At 43.0% G+C, this 19,153-nt stretch overlaps 2 protein-coding genes and 3 non-coding genes across 6 annotated transcripts in view; 4 read left to right on the top strand and 1 right to left on the bottom strand.

The window, feature by feature from the left end:
- Positions 1-130: 130 nt before the first annotated feature.
- On the top strand, positions 131-5,100 carry rps8a (ribosomal protein S8a). Its single transcript, XM_017706314.2, has 6 exons — positions 131-260; positions 2,285-2,391; positions 2,634-2,733; positions 3,588-3,763; positions 4,611-4,740; positions 4,940-5,100. Exons 1-6 carry the CDS (start codon positions 257-259, stop codon positions 5,047-5,049), a joined length of 627 nt encoding a protein of 208 aa, XP_017561803.1. The 5' UTR covers positions 131-256; the 3' UTR covers positions 5,050-5,100.
- Positions 2,134-2,206, top strand: LOC119265823. Its single transcript, XR_005131755.1, has one exon. It is a non-coding gene; the product is annotated as a small nucleolar RNA SNORD55/SNORD39 (small nucleolar RNA).
- LOC119265825 lies at positions 2,434-2,539 on the top strand. The gene has a single exon (XR_005131757.1). It is a non-coding gene; the product is annotated as a small nucleolar RNA SNORD46 (small nucleolar RNA).
- LOC119265824 lies at positions 4,182-4,250 on the top strand. Its single transcript, XR_005131756.1, has one exon. It is a non-coding gene; the product is annotated as a small nucleolar RNA SNORD38 (small nucleolar RNA).
- Positions 5,101-6,429: 1,329 nt separating the features above from the next.
- Positions 6,430-19,153, bottom strand: part of hectd3 (HECT domain containing 3) — a 29,096-nt gene continuing 16,372 nt past the window's right edge. For both annotated transcript variants that reach the window (XM_017706312.2, XM_017706313.2), the window contains exons 12-21: positions 18,906-18,970; positions 17,609-17,712; positions 15,824-15,937; positions 15,623-15,712; positions 12,324-12,530; positions 11,778-11,907; positions 9,993-10,067; positions 9,816-9,897; positions 8,351-8,422; positions 6,430-6,651 (exon numbers count right to left, since the gene is read on the bottom strand). In XM_017706312.2, coding sequence (XP_017561801.1) covers positions 6,567-6,651; positions 8,351-8,422; positions 9,816-9,897; positions 9,993-10,067; positions 11,778-11,907; positions 12,324-12,530; positions 15,623-15,712; positions 15,824-15,937; positions 17,609-17,712; positions 18,906-18,970 — 1,024 coding nt within the window. In that variant the 3' untranslated portion in view covers positions 6,430-6,566. The remainder of the gene's footprint in view (positions 6,652-8,350; positions 8,423-9,815; positions 9,898-9,992; positions 10,068-11,777; positions 11,908-12,323; positions 12,531-15,622; positions 15,713-15,823; positions 15,938-17,608; positions 17,713-18,905; positions 18,971-19,153) is intronic.

Raw genomic sequence — 19,153 nt, 5'->3', positions numbered from 1 at the left:
TAACGTGACGTAACTCTCACTGCGCTGGTAGTTTGATATTTTTCCTTTCCTGCGCAGTAAAACGCCGTCATTAAACGAGGCTGAGCCGAGCTGAGCTAGTGCCCTAGGTAGGCTGCCTGCGTGCGGACTCGGACTCGGACTCGGACTCGGACTCGGACTCCCCCCCCCCAGTCTTCTCGCAAAGTCTCGCGATACGTGCGTCCTTGAAACATGCCCATGATCCTTTGGGGTCCCTCTTTCTAGCCGGCGCCTGAGAATGGGTACGTGTTTACAGAGCCGAGCGGGGAATAATCCGCCGCCATCTGCGTGTCTAGCGCTGTTTTTTGTTGTAATCTTTATTCGGAGTGCTGCAGTAGAGATGTCCTCCGCGCTGTACGGGCATATTTCGGTGCTGAGCGGCGGTTTTCGGTGTTATTTTTGTGTTTTCTGCGGAGCGGCTGCGGGTGGGGAGGGTGGCCGGGCCTAAGATGGCCGGGCTCGTGTGTGAGCCGTGGAGCTGGCTCGCTGGTGTGAAGTTCAGCGCGGCGAGGTTAAAGCGACCCGGGCCGGTTTTGGAGGTTTTCAGTGGTTAACGTCGGTTCTGCGCGTTTCAGAGCTGCGAAACGCCGCGAACCCCAGGCTGGCTAGCGCGGCCGGCTAGCCTAAGACACCGCGCGGCCCGGTTCTCCTCTAGCGGGCCATATTGTTCTGGTTCTTCCGCTCGGACTGGGTTTATCCGCCGAGTCTGTGCCGAACCTCTGACTCGAGTCTGAAATCGTGACCCAGACGGCGAGTTCGCACGGGCGCCCTGCGGCAGCGTGTTAGCCGAGCTGGCCCGGGGCTCCGAGCGGCTTCTTGCGCACCTAAAGACGGTTCGGCTGTTCGCTGGTAAAGGGAACGGTTCTGTTTCCATATAGAACCTAAAATGTGCAGACCTGGATGACTTCTTGTCTGGTAAAGTGGTTATTTAGCTTGGGGGATGCTGTATGGGTCTGTGTGGAACGTTTTTTGAAAGTTGTTACTGAAGTAGCACCGAAAAGGTTCTGCTGTTGTAACTGTGTAGAACCAGAATCCTTCTTGCTGTTATTTAGAGCTCTAAAAACACGCCGTATTAATTTGAAGAGCCATGTAAGAAACAGGTGGTTTTAGATTGAACTCGTGGTTCTGTAACGTTATAGAATCTGTGTTGAAGAATATTTGTTTCCTAGAACCGTTTGCATGCTTGAGTGGTTCTTTAGCTGGGTTGAATGCGTTGTGGTACTGTACATCTTTTAAGTTGTTTTCTAAATGGCACCATAATGGTTCTGTTGACTAGTACCAGAATCCTTCTTGCTGCTATTTAGAACCATAAATAACATGTTGTATTAATCTGAAGAACCATGTAAGAATGTAGGTCGTTCTACCACGTTATAGAACCATTGTCTAAGGAAGTTTGCATGCTTGAGTGGTTCTTGGCATGGTGAAATGGTTCTTGATTGAGTGTGTTATGGTTCCTTTTTTTTTTTTTGAAAACGTCTCTATAGCACCAAAAAGGTTCTGCTGTTTTGACTGTAGTACCAGAATTCTTCTTGGTGTTAATTAAAGCCATATACAACGTTCTGTCGATCTGAAGAACCAAGTAAGAATGCATGTACTTGTACATTGAACTCATGGTTCTGTCTAGACCTGTTTTCTAGAACCATTTGCATGGTTGAGTGGTTGTTTGCCTGGTGAAATGGTTCTTCAGATTGATGGAGAATGTCTTGTTCTGTATAACACCAACAGTGGTTTTGCTGTTCCATCAAGCTCTAAACAGTAGAAAGAATGTTTACATGGTGCTCTAAAGAACCTCTATCAATCTGAAGAACCATTTAAGCATACAGGTGGTTCTAAATGGGACCGTTGCCTTCAGTAAAGAATACTTGAACCGTTACTGCTGTTTAGAACCTTTTTGCATGGTGAAATGGTTCTTCAGATCAATGGTGAATGTTTATGGTTCTGTCTAGCACCAGAAAGCTTTTTCAAAGAGGTCCCATGTACAACCGTATGTCAGATCATTTCACTGCAGAGAACCATTTTAAGCCTACAGATGCTTCTAAATAGAACCACTTCTTTTAGTAAAGAATCCTTGAAGCCTGTTTCTAGGTGTCTATAGATGGGACCGTGTAACTTGAGTGCACATGATGATCTCTTTTTGCGGAATCCGACTTTAATGTGTGGATACACACCTTGGAGAACTGAGCACTCGGGTTCCTGGACTTGAGGAACTCTGATGGCCTGGACCTCATGCCTTGATTTGAGCACTGATTGTCTTCTCTCCATCCAGGTATCTCAAGGGACAACTGGCATAAACGCCGCAAGACTGGCGGCAAACGCAAACCCGTCCACAAGAAGAGGAAGTATGAGCTCGGCCGGCCGGCCTCAAACACCAAGGTAAGCCTTCAGCCCACGTGGAGGTGAAGCCCACGTTCGGCCTGTGTGAGTGATGTAAACACGTCCTTAGGTTGGTCCTTTTTGGCCGTTTTGGTCAAAGCTCTGGACCTCCCAATGTTAGGATTAGTCATAGTTACACTGACACACAGCTGTCCTCAGGAGCCTCGGCTCGTCTGGGATGTGGGTGTGGAGATCCTGTTGAGTGAAGTGCTTTGATCTAACACGCCTTCTGCTCCATACAGCTTGGACCTAAGCGCATCCACACGGTGAGGGTCCGTGGTGGGAACAAGAAATACCGTGCCCTGAGGCTCGACGTGGGCAACTTCTCTTGGGGCTCAGAGTGTAAGTGGGTTTGTTTGCCAACTCTTCCAGAGTGGTGTTCCTCAAGCCAGTCTCCAGGACCCACCAAGCCAGGGCTGCCCAATCCTGGTTCAGGAGATCAGCTCAAACCATAATCTAACACACCTGGTCCGGGTAACTGAGGCTTTCAGGAGCATCCGAATACTCAGGTGTGTTGGATCTGAGCTCTCCAGGACTAGGATTGAGCGCTCCTGCACCAGGCTGCCCATTGCTTTAACACCAGCTCCCAACACACCTGAACCAAGTTTTTATGAATGTGGAGTATCCGCCACAGGTGTGTTGCTTGGTTAGGCTGCAAAATGTGGCTTGCAGTTGGGTCCACTCATTGTGAAGATTGCAGGAGCACCACTGCTGTGTTAATAAGGCTAAAGTAAGTGAGTATCGTTGCTGTCCAGAGAATCTCCAATCTCCAAAATAGTAACTTTACAGAAGGTAGACATTCTTGCCCTTCAGTGTAAAGAGAACTTGCTCCACATGATTTTAGTGTTTCTTTTAGCCTGTTCATTGTGAACTGTTCACACAGCGTCCAGGACAGCTGGTGCTGGAATGATCTTAGAAAAATAGCCAAACATGGAGATGCATGGCTTTCTGTGGACAGTGACCATGTCTGAGCATAAACCATCTGTTTGATCCCCAATTTTAGGTTGTAAAGCAGCGTTAGAGGGTTTAAAATCATGTCTTTCGATGACGATACCTTGTCCAGTTCTGCTGCTGAACATTTGTGATGGATACCAATGTTCCAACGCTGAGAAAGACCTGTTGCTCCTTTTATTTTTTGCTGCTACATGTTCAGAACGGTGGCATCTGAGTGTTTGTGCTGTTTTTTGTTCCAACAGGCTGCACCCGTAAGACCAGGATCATCGATGTGGTCTACAATGCCTCCAACAACGAGCTGGTGAGAACGAAGACCTTGGTGAAGAACTGTGTGGTCCTTGTGGACAGCGGTCCATTCAGGCAGTGGTTCGAGTCTCACTATGCCCTTCCTCTCGGACGCAAGAAGGGAGCCAAGCTGGTATGTGTCTTTTCTGCTCCCGGGGCAGATTCCCTGCCTCTAGGCATGTACCAGTATACAAATTTAATATGTAATCAGTTTTATTGCAGTTTTGAATGCCAGGGCCTTGGTTTTTGTTTTCCCTGCTCTTGTGGTTAACTCGATGTGAGAAGGTATTAAAGACCTGTTTGTCAGGAAACCTGTACACCTCCTAATTGGCTTCGATTACTTATTAACTACATTAGCTTCCTGCCTCCAGTGTAAAACTAAAGCAAACCTCAGACATCAAGAATATATGTTTGGAGTTTGAGAGAGTGTAAATTTGGGTTTTCGGTCAAACCATAGATTTAATTACTTGATTTGTGGACTGCATTAGAGCTGGGGAAACGGCCTTGTCTCGGGGCTTGGACTGAAGACCCTCAAAGCTTTGTTCATGGTCTTTCTGTGATGATAACTTTGTCCAGTTCTGCTACTGAGTGGAAGTGATGCAGTTTAAGACTCTGAGAAAGACCAATCAATTGAGCATGCTTTCAGTTTTGATCAGAGCTTAAGACATTTTTCAGTATTTGCGTATCACTGCTGTCGGAACAAAAACTTCATCTCTGTTTTTTGGCATAATCTGAAAATGCCTTTGACCTCTTTACATTGTGTGTAAATTTCATGATGAATGGACAAAGAGAAACCCAAAATGGCTTTGAAAGACGTCTGGTTCCATTGATTTGCATTAAAAGTAAAGTAGGTTTTTCCCTACTCCTGTAAAGTTACCATTTTGGAGATACAAGGTTTTGTTCCTACCGCAACGATTATACTGCTGAAGCATAGCGGAGTTGTTTGATTCATTTAAACAAGCTTGTAATTTGTCCTGCAGAGCCCTGAAGAGGAGGACATCCTGAACAAGAAGAGGTCAAAGAAGGTCCAGAGAAAGTTCAGTGAGCGCAGAAAGAACAGCAAGATCAGCCCTCTCCTGGAAGAGCAGTTCCTGCAGGGTAAACTGCTCGGTAAGACCCGCTTCCACCAAAACAGTCCGTGTTTTTAAGCCTCGCATTGGTGTGATGAGACCTTAACCAGTTCTGCTACTGAAACCACAGCGATGAAACCTACCAAACTTCTGACTCGTGCTTGAACGTGATGTGAATGACTTCAGGCACGTCTGAATATTTGCTAACGCTTGTTTTTGTCTGTTTTGCTGTGTTTCAGGCTGCCTTGCCTCCAGACCCGGACAATGTGGCAGAGCTGATGGCTACATTCTGGAGGGTAAAGAACTGGAGTTCTACCTGAGGAAGATCAAGGCCAAGAAAGGCAAATAAATGTACAGCTCTGTTTGATACCATCACTATTAAAAAGGAAAATGCCCCACAGTTGCGGTGTTCGTCTATTTTGTAGGGCTGTGATGCACAGTTAAAAATTAACTACTGAGCTGGACTGTTATAGGAAGTCAAACTGAGGCAGATGCTCAAGTTGTAAGGCAAAGTATTCAGTAGCTGCATCAAATCTACATTTATTTTTTTTTGTAAAAGTTCCCCTCAAATAAACAGAACACGTTTTATGATCTACACAACTATACGTTTAAAATTTACTGCTGAAAGGCAAAAATCTCAGACGCTCTTTGTGTTATATTATTAAAGTAATCACTGTAATTCAGCAGATCACTGAAGAGACGCCGTCTGTTTATAGTTTATAGCCCAGATTTGGGGGAAAACGGCTCGACTTTCAGTAGAAAAACAAACTGAGTTCAGCTTCTTTTATTATAAGGGTTTAAAATGACATCACCGTCTATTTGACTGGAAAGAAGAGTTACAGCCTCACACGACGCCCAGCTTCTGAATGGAGCTTATGACACATGAAAGTTATGAAGTGCATTTTGGAACCACTGGTGGTCCCAAGGAGTTTGAGGCTATGGAAAATTTAAAAATCAACCTGGTCTAGCTCATCTACTAGGTTCTTGCTACTGTGTTATTACTGAGTATGTGACTGTAGGGAGGAGGCTACACACTTCTGAATAGGACACCTCAGTTCTCAAACTATTCAGTGTCATTTTCCAAGTCTCACAGACTCTTGATAGCTTTTGTCTGTTTTTATGCAGTAGAGAAGGGGTCGACTCAAATTTGATCATTTTAAATGGTCTCTAAATCACAGGAATGATCACATTGATCTTAGACTTATACGGGTGAAAGAAATGAAAATGGGCACTGCTGTGTCAAGAGCCCAATTAAACCACCTCAGTGTCACTGCTGGACTGAGAATAGTCCACCAACCAAAAATGTCCAGCCAACAGCATCCTGTGACCACTGATGAAGGACTAGAGGATGACCAACACAAACTGCAGCAGCAGATGAGCTGTCGTCTCTGACTTTACATCTACAAGGTGGACCGACAAGGTAGGATCGTCTAATAGAGTGGACAGTGAATGTCTGATCCACTCGCACCAGCACAACAGTGTTACTGCAGTGCTGAGAATGATCCACCACCCAGATGGTACCTGCTCTGTGAGGGTCCTGACCACTGAAGAACAGGGTAACTATCAGAGAAAGGCTGTGACTGTAGAGCTACAAAGTGCAGCTATACAGTAAGTGGAGCTGATAAAATGGACAATGAGCGTAGAAACGAGGTGGTCAGAATGTTACGCCTGATTGGTCTATATTGTGTTATGGTTCATATACTGGTGTTAATAAAACACTGAAAAGGAGTGAATGTTTAAGATATTGGTTTATTATGTACATCTGCAATTGGCAACACTATAGATACGTTCTCGTGGATAGTGATGTCTAAAGCTACCGATGTAAAAATCCTGTGGTGTAAAATTGGTAAACGTGATGTGGACCGGTCACTCTTCCCAAGGGCTCATGTCTGTGTCGATGGCCACACAATTATACGCAGCGTAGCGAAGCTTCTCTTCACAAACTTTAGCACTGCAGAACACAAACACAGAATATTGATGAAATACATATAAAAACCAGCATACAGTGCCGTGAAAGTGTTTGCCCCTTCATAATTTTCTCTATTATTGCAGATTTGTCACTTTAATTAGATTCTAAATCAAAATGTAATATAAAGCCCTATTTGAGTTGGATTAGTTTAACCAGAGGCGGTCCTGTAATGTAATTTGTAAAGGATTTCACTTCTAAGACTGATACGTTCATGTCAACATTGAACCCATTTCATTTTAATCTTAAACTTCCAGTTAATATTGGATGGAATGGATAGAATAGCCTTGGAGAGAATGGACTCATTCATCGTAAACACAGCCCAACAGGACACACACACACTACACTGCACTGCCCTGAATGAGGTACTTTCAAAACATCTGATTTATTTCTCCGTGCCAAAAACGACATAGATCACAGACTCCAGTCGTCCTGTTTTGAACCGGAGAATAAAGGAACTGGAACTGTGCCCAGCCCTATTTTAGTGGTTAGTCTCGTCTCCCGCTCACCAAAATGACTCCGGTACCGATGTTTATTAGCAGGATTTTTATGATGTTACTGTGAGGTTAATTTGAACAGGACTACTGTTACTGAAGGAGCTCTGTGTTCGAGGAATTATTACGTAGCAGACTTTAAAACTGACGTTCGTACAGGATTAAAAATCACAGATCTCATCTGTCACTCAAATTACAGCACCTCCCCAGATGAAACCAATCCGGCTTCTGTAGGGCTTAAGAGAACTGTTTGTATTACATCATTATTCGATGAGCAAAGAACCTTTTGTGACTTGGATGATTTGCCTCTCTGCCTTCTTGGCAGGCCGCCTACTCCAGGGAACATTCACTCATGTTCCTAGGGCTCTCAGTTAGTAGGCAACAGCCCTCGCTATGGTTCTGGGACGTCCTAGAACCCTAATAATGATTTTGTAACCCTTTCCACACACATATATTTAAACAGATATAAATATATCATCACTTCTGGATTTTCTTTTGATCGTGGCCTGGTGTGCTAGTAAAGACCTCATCACTGTGATGGTAAACCTCAATATGAGTGAGGCGTACATTCAGCAGGGCTGCTTGCGTTCAAGCCTGGCTGTGTTGAATCAGCTGAACCGCATCTTCAATTTAATTTAATGGGTTTTATTGCCTGAGTGAATAAGGGGGCAATTACTTTTGCACATGAATATCTTTGCTACTTCAGTATAATAAATAATAATAAAAAAATATGCTTTTATAAGATTACATAAAGTGAATATTATATTTTGTTTAAGGGGCCCAAATCCTGCATTTTTATTATTTTAATTTTTTTATTTTGTTACTGTGCCTTTACACTGATATATGTAAATGAGTTCTCGTTTGATTGGCTGCCCTCAATTAGGCCTCCTTATAACTTCAGAGTGAATGGGCGGGGCCAAACTGAATAGGTACATAAGTCAATTATTTTTATGGTTTTAAAACCATAATAATGTTTACATATTACTAACAAATACTTTATTTCAAAGCCAGTGATGGAAACTCATTTTTTCCATGATATGAAGCCTCTAAAGACCTAAAAGCATTCAGTGTGACACACGCAACAATGAAGAAAATAAAGGGGGGGGGCACTTTTTCACAGCTCTATATGTAAACATCTCTGATATGTCACAAGCAGTGTGTGTTTCACAGAGCGTGAAATATGAAGTCACCTTGGATATTTTGGTAGATAAAGTGTGCTGGAACAGGTTGAAGACTGTGGAAGTGCATCTGTGGTTTCAGATCTGTATATAAATATAGAGAAATTGGTCAGTGATCAGCAGAAAGTGAACAAATATTTAAAAATCACACACCGCGTTTTCGGCCACTACGTCATAAAAGGCTGTTCCAAAGTGAAGGACCCTTCGTTTATAGCCTAGAAATGCAGCCCATGCTCCATGAGTGATTCAGAGGATGCAATTGATGTAGCCGCCTTTGGTTACCCACAGTTCTCTGCACACGAATGACGCAGAATTAAAAAAAAAAAAAAAAACAGCACCATGAGAATGTCGGAAGACGAAGCCGTTGGAGCAGACCCTGATTTAAATGGAAGTTGTTCACGTCCTTGAATTCGTCTTTGTTTCCTTATAAAGCGTAAAATGATTGATTATTTAAAGCATCGTATATCGTCCATACACGGATCAGGAAGAACATCATGACCACCTCCTTGTTTCTACACTCACTGTCCAGTTTATCAGCTCCACTTACTGTATAGCTGCACTTTGTAGTTCTACAGTTACAGACTGTAGTCCATCTGTTTCTCTGGTACTTTGTTACCCTGTTCTTCAGTGATCAGGACCCCCATGGACCCTCACAGAGCATGTACTATTTGGGTGGTGGATCATTCTCAGCACTGCAGTAACACTGACGTGGTGGTGGTGTGTTAATCTGTGTTGTGCTGGTCTGCGTGGACAGCAGTGCTGTTGGAGTGCTGGAGTTTTTAAACACTGTGTCCACTCACTGTCCACTCTATTAGACACTCCTACCTTGTCGGTGCACCTTGTAGATGTAAAGTCAGAGACGACAGCTCATCTGCTGCTGCAGTTTGTGTTGGTCATCCTCTAGTCCTTCATCAGTGGTCACAGGATGCTGCCCACAGGACACTGTTGGCTGGATATTTTTGGTTGGTGGACTATTCTCAAACACTGAGGTGTTTAAAAACTCCAGCAGCACCGCTGTGTCTGATCCACTCAGACCAGCACAACACACAGTAACACACCACCACCACATCAGTGTTACTGCAGTGCTGAGAATGATCCACCACCCAAATAGCACCTGCTCTGTGAGGGTCCATGGGGGTACTGACCACTGAAGAACAGGGTAAAAGGGGGTAACAAAGTATCAGAGAAACAGATGGACTACAGTCTGTAACTGTAGAACTACAGAGTGGAACTATACAGTAAGTGGAGTGTAGAAACAAGGAGGTGGTCAATATTATTGTGCTACATAAGAACATTTGAAGGTGGAACCTTTCTGGTGGCATCACCACAAAGCATCGTTAGGACTGATCCATTTGTGTGACCAATACGCTACTAAGGAGAAATCTTCATAGGAGGTTCACTGAGGTCCCGTCCTACGTCGGCTGCAGCTTGGGCTTTGGAACGCAGCTACAGAGAGCCAAGCAGAGCACAGACTTACCCTTGTTTATCTGGGAAGATGTAGATCGGAGCAGGAAGTCGACTTCTACCCGTCACAAACCTTAAGAACCTGCTGCGGTCCTCTGAAAAATCAACACAAACAGGCATCAGTGACATGAAGCATTTTTACAGGATCAGTAAAGAAGTGGTCAGCGAAAGGACCTGGACATGTACTCACCGTTAGTAAAGTTGGTCAGGGCCTCCCAGAGATACTGCACTCTGATATCTGTCGGCTCCAGATCCTCATAGCGAGCTGGAGGAAGATAAACAGAACTCATTACTGTGATTATCACAAAAGAGCAGTCTGTATTACATGCATTAGCAAAATATGAGTAAATAAACAAACTGTTTAACTTAAGCCCAGTTCACACTTGAGTCATAGAAGACAGTGGAGAGTTACAGCTTCAGTTTTACAACAAAAAAAGAGTCCTTCAGCAAAGACCTAACAGACCTAACCTTCAGTTAAAAAAATAAATAAATAAATAAATAAATTAAAAAAACAACAACAAGTGGAGGTTAGGGAACCAGCCTCGTGACCGGAAGGTCACTGGTTCGATCCCCAGAGCCAACAGTATATGACTGAGGTGCCCCTAAGCAAGACACCTAACCCCCAACTGCTCCCCAGGTGCTACGGATAGGGCTGCCCACCATTCCGGGCAAGTGTGCTCACTGCCCCCTAGTGTGTGTGTGTGTTCACTAGCATGTATGTGGTGTTTCACTGCACGGATGGGTTAAATGCGGAGGTGACATTTCCCTGTCGTGGGACTAATAAGGGTCTCTTAATCTTAATCATCATGCTTGTTATACTTAAAGCAACACTGTGTAGGATTCGGGGATTTGGAGACCTCTCTGGTGGAAACATGTAACTGCATGCAAGGTGTGGAAGAATGTTTTATAACACCGCTTGTGCTTTGGATCCTAAACAAGCAGATAAATCTGATTTTTTTTTTCTTAAGACATCAAGGAGCAGCAGAGAAATCTGTAAGTTTATTAAGAATTAAGGCTTTTACGAAGAGCACAGCATTAATCCTGAGTTATTCTTGGGAAGTAAGTAAAGGCACAAGGAAAATACACGGTTTTAAAGGGCTCAGGGTAAAGGAGGGGCTCACCTGTCTACTAATTTTGCCCTTCCCACGTTCATGCATCACCTCTGCATAATTCAGGAACCTTTAAACTATTAAACTATAAAATTCTCCTCACTTTTGTGAGTGTAGAGAACTCAAGATTTAGTTTGGTCAAGATCTTCAGCTGTACAGTGTTAATTTTGAGATCATTTGAGGCCGAAACATCGAGCTGGACCTTTTGTTTGCGCCTGTGTGTGACATTAACACGTAAAGACGCACAACATGGTGTGAAAAACTTACTTTTATATGGCTTTACAGCACGACTCACAGCAGCACACCCGCTCCATATTTTAGTGTATTCCATTTTCTCCTTACTCAGTAACGCTACTTCTTTATTTTAACAAAAATATTACACGCTGCTGCTTCAAACTTCTTAAATATTGTAGTAATATTTTTATTTCATTATTATGTTTTGACTGAAAACACCCAGCAGAAAATGATCCAATCAGGACTGTTTTCTCTGTGGTATCTAAGTAGATACAGCCAAGCAAGCTCTCCCATTGGTTAGGCCTTCAGGAGCTGCACTAAGGTCCATAAATAAGGTCCAGGAATAAGGTCCACTTATTTGGTGCCCCAGTGATCTTTGTTACGTTTTCAAATGAACCACATTAACAGAACATTCACACCAGGGCTCATTTTAATCTAAGGAAATCTGACCACTGTGAGCATTCTAACACCGTTTGGTCTTGTCAGCTGACTGTAAACTGGGCTTTAGATAACATTTATATAAACTGAGATACAGGTTACTCTGATTCAGTACAGAGTCGTTCTGCAGAGAGCGGTCAAAATCAATAGTGAATGCTTTTCGCCTGCAGTGCTGTGTGAGGTCAGTGACTCACTGAGACGTTTTAGAGCCTCCACAGTGATCTCTGGGTCTCCGCACACTTTCTTCTCCACCTCCTGCCACGCCAGAAGATCCAGGACAGCCTGCGGCACCACCTTCAGAAGGCCTGCCTGAATGGCTGCTATCTGTAATACGTAAACAAACAAATGTTTGGTTAATTTGGCTGAGTTTAACATACCGGAAAAAATAAAATGTGTGCCATAACTTTTGCACAGACTGTGTTTTATGTTACATATTTATCCACAACACATGAATAAACAGTAATTGTGAGTGGAGATATGTAGAAGTGTGCTCTCAGCAGAGGATGTGTTCAGTTATTCACACTCCAAGTCAACAACAGCATGGAATTTGACCTGGGGTGCCCAAACATTTGCACACAACTGTATTTATATGGTGATTTATCATCAGCTGTAAGCAGCACATCCATCCTTTTGTTTATATATAATTAAAAGCACCAACTTTAAGCATGTACACAGTTCTCGACCTTATATTTTATAGTGTCCATGTGTGTATACAGTGTGTCTGCGCAGGTGTGTTTTACCTGTTCCCGGCTCTCCTCAAGTCTGGCTTTCTGCACCAGCCGGACGAACTCCATGCGGTCCTCATAACGCACCACCACTGACCCGCCCCCGGGGATCAGCTCCACCAGCCGGCCGTCGCTCAGCGGAGTGCTGTACACCAGCTCCTGGCCAAACTTAAAGTCAAACGTCTCCTTATCCATGTGCTCCATCGCCTCCAGCAGCTTCACCTGAACACATTCAAACACAACACGGGAAACTCAGACATGAAAAGTGAGATAATCATTTCAAGACTCGATTTCAGTGTTTACTGAAACAACACTGCAAAAAATGGTGTATTGTCAAGTAAACATACCTTAAATACTGTTAACAAATCTAATATTTTTCATGTGGAGATTGTAAGTAGGGCTGGGCGATATTGTCATAAGAATGTCATATCGTTCGATATCGATACATATCGCGATAAATGTCAAATCATTATTTCTTGCAGGTTTGAAGGCTGATTTTTGCTCCCGAGTAGTTTATTGTCATTTTAAACTATCCATTATGGTCAGAACACGACAAACACTCACCAAACAGTGGAACATGACAAATCTCTCAATGGACAGCGGGACAAAGTTTCGGGGAACCGCAGTATATCGGATGCTGGCTGTGTAAAAGCATTAACCACAGTGTAAATCTCACACCAGACAAATCGGGGCTTTTTTGTCTTGTTTGATCAACAGTAACATCAATTCGCCGTGCTGTGTGAGTGACAGAGCGCTGCTTACAGTTAGCCAGCTGCTAAAATCAGGTAGCCTGGTGAAGAATCCAAACCCTAACTGTACCAGGGGAACAGCCTGATGTCTGGACAAGTGAAGTTTATTCGTTTGCGTGTAGGTACCAGACAGCCAGCCAAGCCTGCAAGACACTGGACTGACAGTTTTATAGCTGGACTGATGCCAAGATTAGACCCAGCCTATACAGGACAAATGACAGGTGTGACAAACACGACATTGTAGGGAAAAACAGCCTAAAATACAACTTCAGCGCATGACCATACAATACTGCTTATAATAATGTATAACACAGCACTAAACACATTACACAACTATAAATTCCTTCATTGGGAAGATGGCGCTCTCTCACTCTCCAATGCCACATATACAGAATCCTCAGTTTACTTTTATCAGGCCTGTAACTCACACGAACCCACTTTCTTTCACTGTTTTTGCTTGTGAATGCACTAATACTAAAATATGACTGAGTGCTTTAACAGTGCTGTAGTTTTGATGAGAAAAAAAAGCCACCAGGGCTGTCGCTAAACGTAGAAGTGTGAGAATAGCATATTATATTGAACATTTATCAAAGATTTCTTACAACCCCGATTCCAATGAAGTTGGGACGTTGTGTAAAACATGAATAAAAACAGAATACGATGATTTGCAAATCCCTTTCAACCTATATTCAATTGAATACACTACAAAGACAAGATATTTAATGCTCAAATGGATAAACTTTGTTTTTTGCAAATATTCACTCATTTTGAATTTGATGCCTGCAACACGTTCCAAAGAAGTTGGGACAGGGGCAACAAAAGACTGGGAAAGTTGAGGAATGCTCAAAAAACACCTGTTTGGAACATTCCAAAGGTGAACAGGTTAATTGGAAACAGGTGAGTGTCATGATTGGGTATAAAGGGAGCATCCCTGAAAGGTTCAGTCGTTCACAAGCAAGGATGGGGCGAGGTTCACCACTTTGTAAAGAACTGCGTGAGTAAATAGTCCAACAGTTTAAGAACAACGTTTCTCAACATGCAATTGCAAGGAATTTAGGGATTTCATCATCTACAGTCCATAATATCATCAAAAGATTCAGAGAATCTGGAGAAATCTCTGCAAGTAAGCAGCAAAGCAGAAAACCAACACTGAATGCCCGTGACCTTCGATCCCTCAGGCAGCCCTGCATTAAAAACCGACATCATTCTGTAACGGATATTCCCACATGGGCTCAGGAACACTTCAGAAAACCACTGTCAGTGAACACAGTTCGTCACTCCATCTACAAGTGCAAGTTAAAACTCTGCCATGCAAAGCGAAAGTCAGATATCAACAACACCCAGAAACGCTGCCGGCTTCTCTGGGCCCGAGCTCATCTGAGATGGACTGACGCAAAGTGGAAAAGTGTCCTGTGGTCTGAGTCCACAAATTGTTTTTGGAAATCATGGACGTTGTGTCCTCCGGGCCAAAGAGGAAAAGGACTGTCCGGATTGTTATCAGTGCAAAGTTCAAAAGCCAGCATCTCTGATGGTGTGGGGGTGTGTTAGTGCCCATGTCATGGGTAACCTGCACATCTGTGAAGGCACCATTAATGCTGAAAGGTACATACAGGTTTTGGAGCAACATCTGCTGCCATCCAAGCAACGTCATTTTCAGGGACGTCCTGCTTATTTCAGCAAGACGATGCCAAGCCACATTCTGCACGTGTTACAACAGCGTGGCTTCGTAGTAAAAGAGTGTGGGTACTAGACTGGCCTGCCTGCAGTCCAGACCTGTCTCCCATTGAAAATGTGTGGCGCATTATGAAGCGCAAAATACGAGAACGAAGATCATACATCAAGCAAGAATGGGAAAGAATTCCACCTACAAAGCTTCAACAATTAGTGTCCTCAGTTCCCAAATGCTTATTGAGTGTTGTTAAAAGGAAAGGTGATGTAACACAGTGGTAAACACGCCCCTGTCCCAACTTCTTTGGAACATGTTGCAGACATCAAATTCAAAATGAGTGAATATTTGCAAAAAACAATAAAGTTTATCCGTTTGAACATTAAATATCTTGTCTTTATAGTGTATTCAATTGAATATAGTTTGAAAAGGATTTGCACATCATCGTATTCTGTTTTTATTGATGTTTTACACATGTCCCAACTTCATTGGAATTGGGGTTGTATATTTCTATCAAGAAAAGTTAATTGCGATGATTATTATAGTTTTATCGCCCAGCTGTAGTTGTAAGCTTAATTTAACGTTATTTGCCTTTTTTTAAAAACATTATTTACTTGTATTAGGAAATTTTATTAAGTAAAATTATCTCACTATACTGGCAGATAATGTTCCTTGTTTTAAGAAATGTGGAGGCAAAATTAACTGCCAGTATATAGTGAGAGAAATTTACTTAATAAAACTGCCTTAAACACATAAACTATGTCTAAAAATGAGTGAGAGAATTTTATATCAAGTACATCTCGAAAAATCTTAGACATATTGACTAGATTTAGGATCACTTCACTTGAGATGACACTATTTTTTGCAGTGAATATAGTGCTTAAGTTGGTGTTGCTGACCAGCACAGAGTCCACTGCAGGAAAATCTTCGCTCCAGCTGACTGCCTCTCCAGTGAGCTGCTTCCACACCAGCCCAGGCAGAGCAAGAACCTGAACAAAGGAATCCAGAGAAATAAACACAGGAAAGCACATAAGCTGTTAATACTTTACAATAATAGGTTAAAGGCTCTTTAAAGGATCACAGCAGAATATGTCATTCACCAAGAAATCTTTCCCGCGCAGAGCCGCTCCCATGAGCTGCCCGATCCACTCCAACTTGTGGAACTCTCGGCACGACGGGTTAGGCACGTAAAAATCTCTTGCCTCTCCAGCTCCCTGATGAAGAAACAAGTACAGAGTCATTCTGCTGCCTGAGCTCATAACAGCTCAACTCAAACAGGCAGAATCCCCATTATTTCCATTTTCTTCGTTCAATACAAACTATATACACTGATCAGCCATAACATTCTGACCACCTCCTTGTTTCTACGCTCACTGTCCATTTTATCAGCTCCACTTACTGTATAGCTGCACTTTGTAGTTCTACAGTTACAGACTGTAGTCCATCTGTTTCTCTGATACTTTGTTACCCCCTTTTACCCTGTTCTTCAGTGGTCAGGACCCCCATGGACCCTCACAGAGCAGGTACTATTTGGGTGGTGGATTATTCTCAACGCTGCAGCAACATTGACGTGGTGGTGGTGTGTTAATGTGTGCTGTGCTGGTAATGTTCTGCACACTTACATCTGCATGTTTGCACCTTGTACTGTCTATTCTGGTCCATGTTGCACGGTGTTGGTCCTGGAGGAACGTAATTTCACTCCACCGTGTACTTGTACACAGACGCAATGACAAAAGCCTCTTGACTTGACTTGTACTGGATGTTACTATACTGATAGGTGTTGGATGGACAAAGGCCCAGTCCCATTTCTTTTTACCCCTACCACTACTTTTTGAGTGTCACCCTAACCCCTTGGAACTGAGTTACAGGGCAGTGGTTGAGATCTTTCCTCTGAAATGAGAGCCTCAAATAAAAACAGCATCACTTCATTAACAGCTACTAGCGCTGCTCTGTAGGAGACCCTGCCCGTCTGCAGTGACAGCAGAGGAGGGGAAAGTTCAGCTCCTCACTGCTGGGCTTTAGTTACATTTAGGGATCACACGCCTTCAAAGAGGGGGGCAATTATTTATTATCACCACCCCTAATTCTTCAGTGATATGAAGCTGAAGTCAGATATTCTCGTTTCTTGTTTGAATTTTCCCGTTCCACCTTAAATGGAGCAGCAGTTCTGATGTCTGAAGTGCCAGAATGTAACTGCTACATCATTTAAGGTGGAACGTGAAATTTAGCTACAGAGACACCAGCACAGTAATAGCGATTTTTTTTTTTTATGCTTGCTAAAAAGAAAAGGACCAAAATACTGCTACTACTACTACTGCTGCTACTACTACTACTACTGCTGCTACTACTACTACTACTGCTGCTACTACTACTACTGCTGCTACTACTACTACTACTACTACTACTACTAATAATAATAATAAATACATACATACATACATACAACATTAAACTAATATAAAACAGTGGTTATCTTAATTTTTTAACAGAGAAAATTCTCGCATTTATGGTTTTCTTTGGTCTTTTGTTCAGCCGTCTTGTCAGTTTTTCTTTTCTCATATCTCTCTGTTTAGAATCTCTGAAAAACCTCCATTTGGAGGGTCATGCAGCCCTCGCTTCACCCTCCCCTCTATCTTGGCACAACTTACCCCTAGACGTGATTGTGCAAAACAGAGGGGTGAGGCCTAGGTGGTAGGGGTGAGGGGTGAAATGGGATTGGGCCTAAGAAGTTCCACTGCAGTTTTATAAGTTAATCTGTACTAAGGAAGTTTCTTAAGCTGCAACTTTTCTACTTTATTAAAGTCGTCTCTTGTGAAGGTATTTTCACCTTTACTGCAGTCGTTATTTCATTACAGCAACAATATTTTTACTGGAGTGCTGGGTACCTGGTTCGAGGTTCTGGTGAAGAAAGGCAGAGGCATGGCACATTCAGCCGAGCTGGGACAGAGTTCCTCAGACATGTCCGCCAGACTGTCCCGAAAGCCTCCTCCTAGACAACAGGGAGAAAAGTGTTTAGGCCTTACTTCTTAAAGGGCCCATATCTTACACCGGTATGGACCCTTTAACAGTGTTTATACACTACATCAAGCTTTTGTATTTCAAAAAACATTAGAGTGGTGCAACATTGTTCTACATTAATGTGTATATTTTTACATATATATTTATACATATACAGCAATGAGGCATAACATTATGACCACCTCCTTGTTTCTACGCTCACTGTCCATTTTATCAGCTCCACTTACTGTATAGCTGCGCTTTGTAGTTCTACAGTTACAGACTGTAGTCCATCTGTTTCTCTGATACTTTGTTACCCCCTTTTACCCTGTTCTTCAGTGGTCAGGACCCCCATGGACCCTCACAGAGCAGGTACTATTTGGGTGGTGGATCATTCTCAATACTGCAGTAACACTGACGTGGTGGTGGTGTGTTAGTGTGTGTTGTGCTGGTCTGAGTGGATCAGACACAGTGGTGCTGCTGGAGTTTTTAAACACCTCAGTGCCGCTGCTGGACTGAGAATAGTCCACCCACCAAAAATATCCAGCCAACAGCGTCCTATGGACAGCGTTCTGTGACCACTGATAAAGGACTAGAGGACGACAAACACAAACTGTGCAGCAGCAGATGAGCTGTCGTCTCTGACTTTACATCTACAAGGTGGACCGACAAGGTAGGAGTGTCTAATAGTGTGGACAGTGAGTGGACACAGTGGTTAAAAACTCTAGCACTGCTGTGTCTGATCCACTCCCCGTGCTCTGTGAGGGTCCATGGGGTTCCTGACCACTGAAGAACAGGGTAAAAGGGGGTAACAAAGTATCAGAGAAACAGATGGACTACAGTCTGTAACTGTAGAACTACAAAGTGCAGCTATACAGTAAGTAGAGCTGATAAAATGGACAATGAGCTGGTCGTAATGTTATGCCTGATCGGTGTGTGTGTGTGTGCGCATACATACACATTCACTCAGCTGTGCACCTGTGTAAATGTGATGTGACAAACATGATTTGGTTTGGTTTAAATTATATTAGATCTAAATAATCCCTTTAGAGCTGTTTATCCTCAGAAATGAGGCTCAGCTTAGACAGCAGCCGTCTGACTCCATGGGCAAAATAAAGAAGTGAAAGTTCAAGCGAGTCTAGCTGCTTAAACAGAAACACCAGGACTGTGATGTGAAGCTGTTACCTTGATCGATGATCCCCTCTGCGATAAACTTACACTCCCACCACTGGTCATGACGCACAGGCCATCTAAGGTCATAAACATGGAGAACATTTGTTATTTTCTTTTCAAAAACAGGGTATAAATAATGTAAATGCCTCCTAAAAAAGTACAAGTGTCCAAACACTTGAGTGTATAAATTGTGTGCATCTCACTGTGTTGCACTGCAATGGGTACAATTATGTTCTTGAACTAAAAACACTGAGTTTTTT

The sequence above is a fragment of the Pygocentrus nattereri genome, chromosome 17, assembly GCF_015220715.1.
Source record: "Pygocentrus nattereri isolate fPygNat1 chromosome 17, fPygNat1.pri, whole genome shotgun sequence".
Taxonomy (NCBI): Eukaryota; Metazoa; Chordata; class Actinopteri; order Characiformes; family Serrasalmidae; genus Pygocentrus; species Pygocentrus nattereri.
Note: the sequence above shows the minus strand (reverse complement) of the source record. Positions and strands in the feature narration are given on the sequence as shown.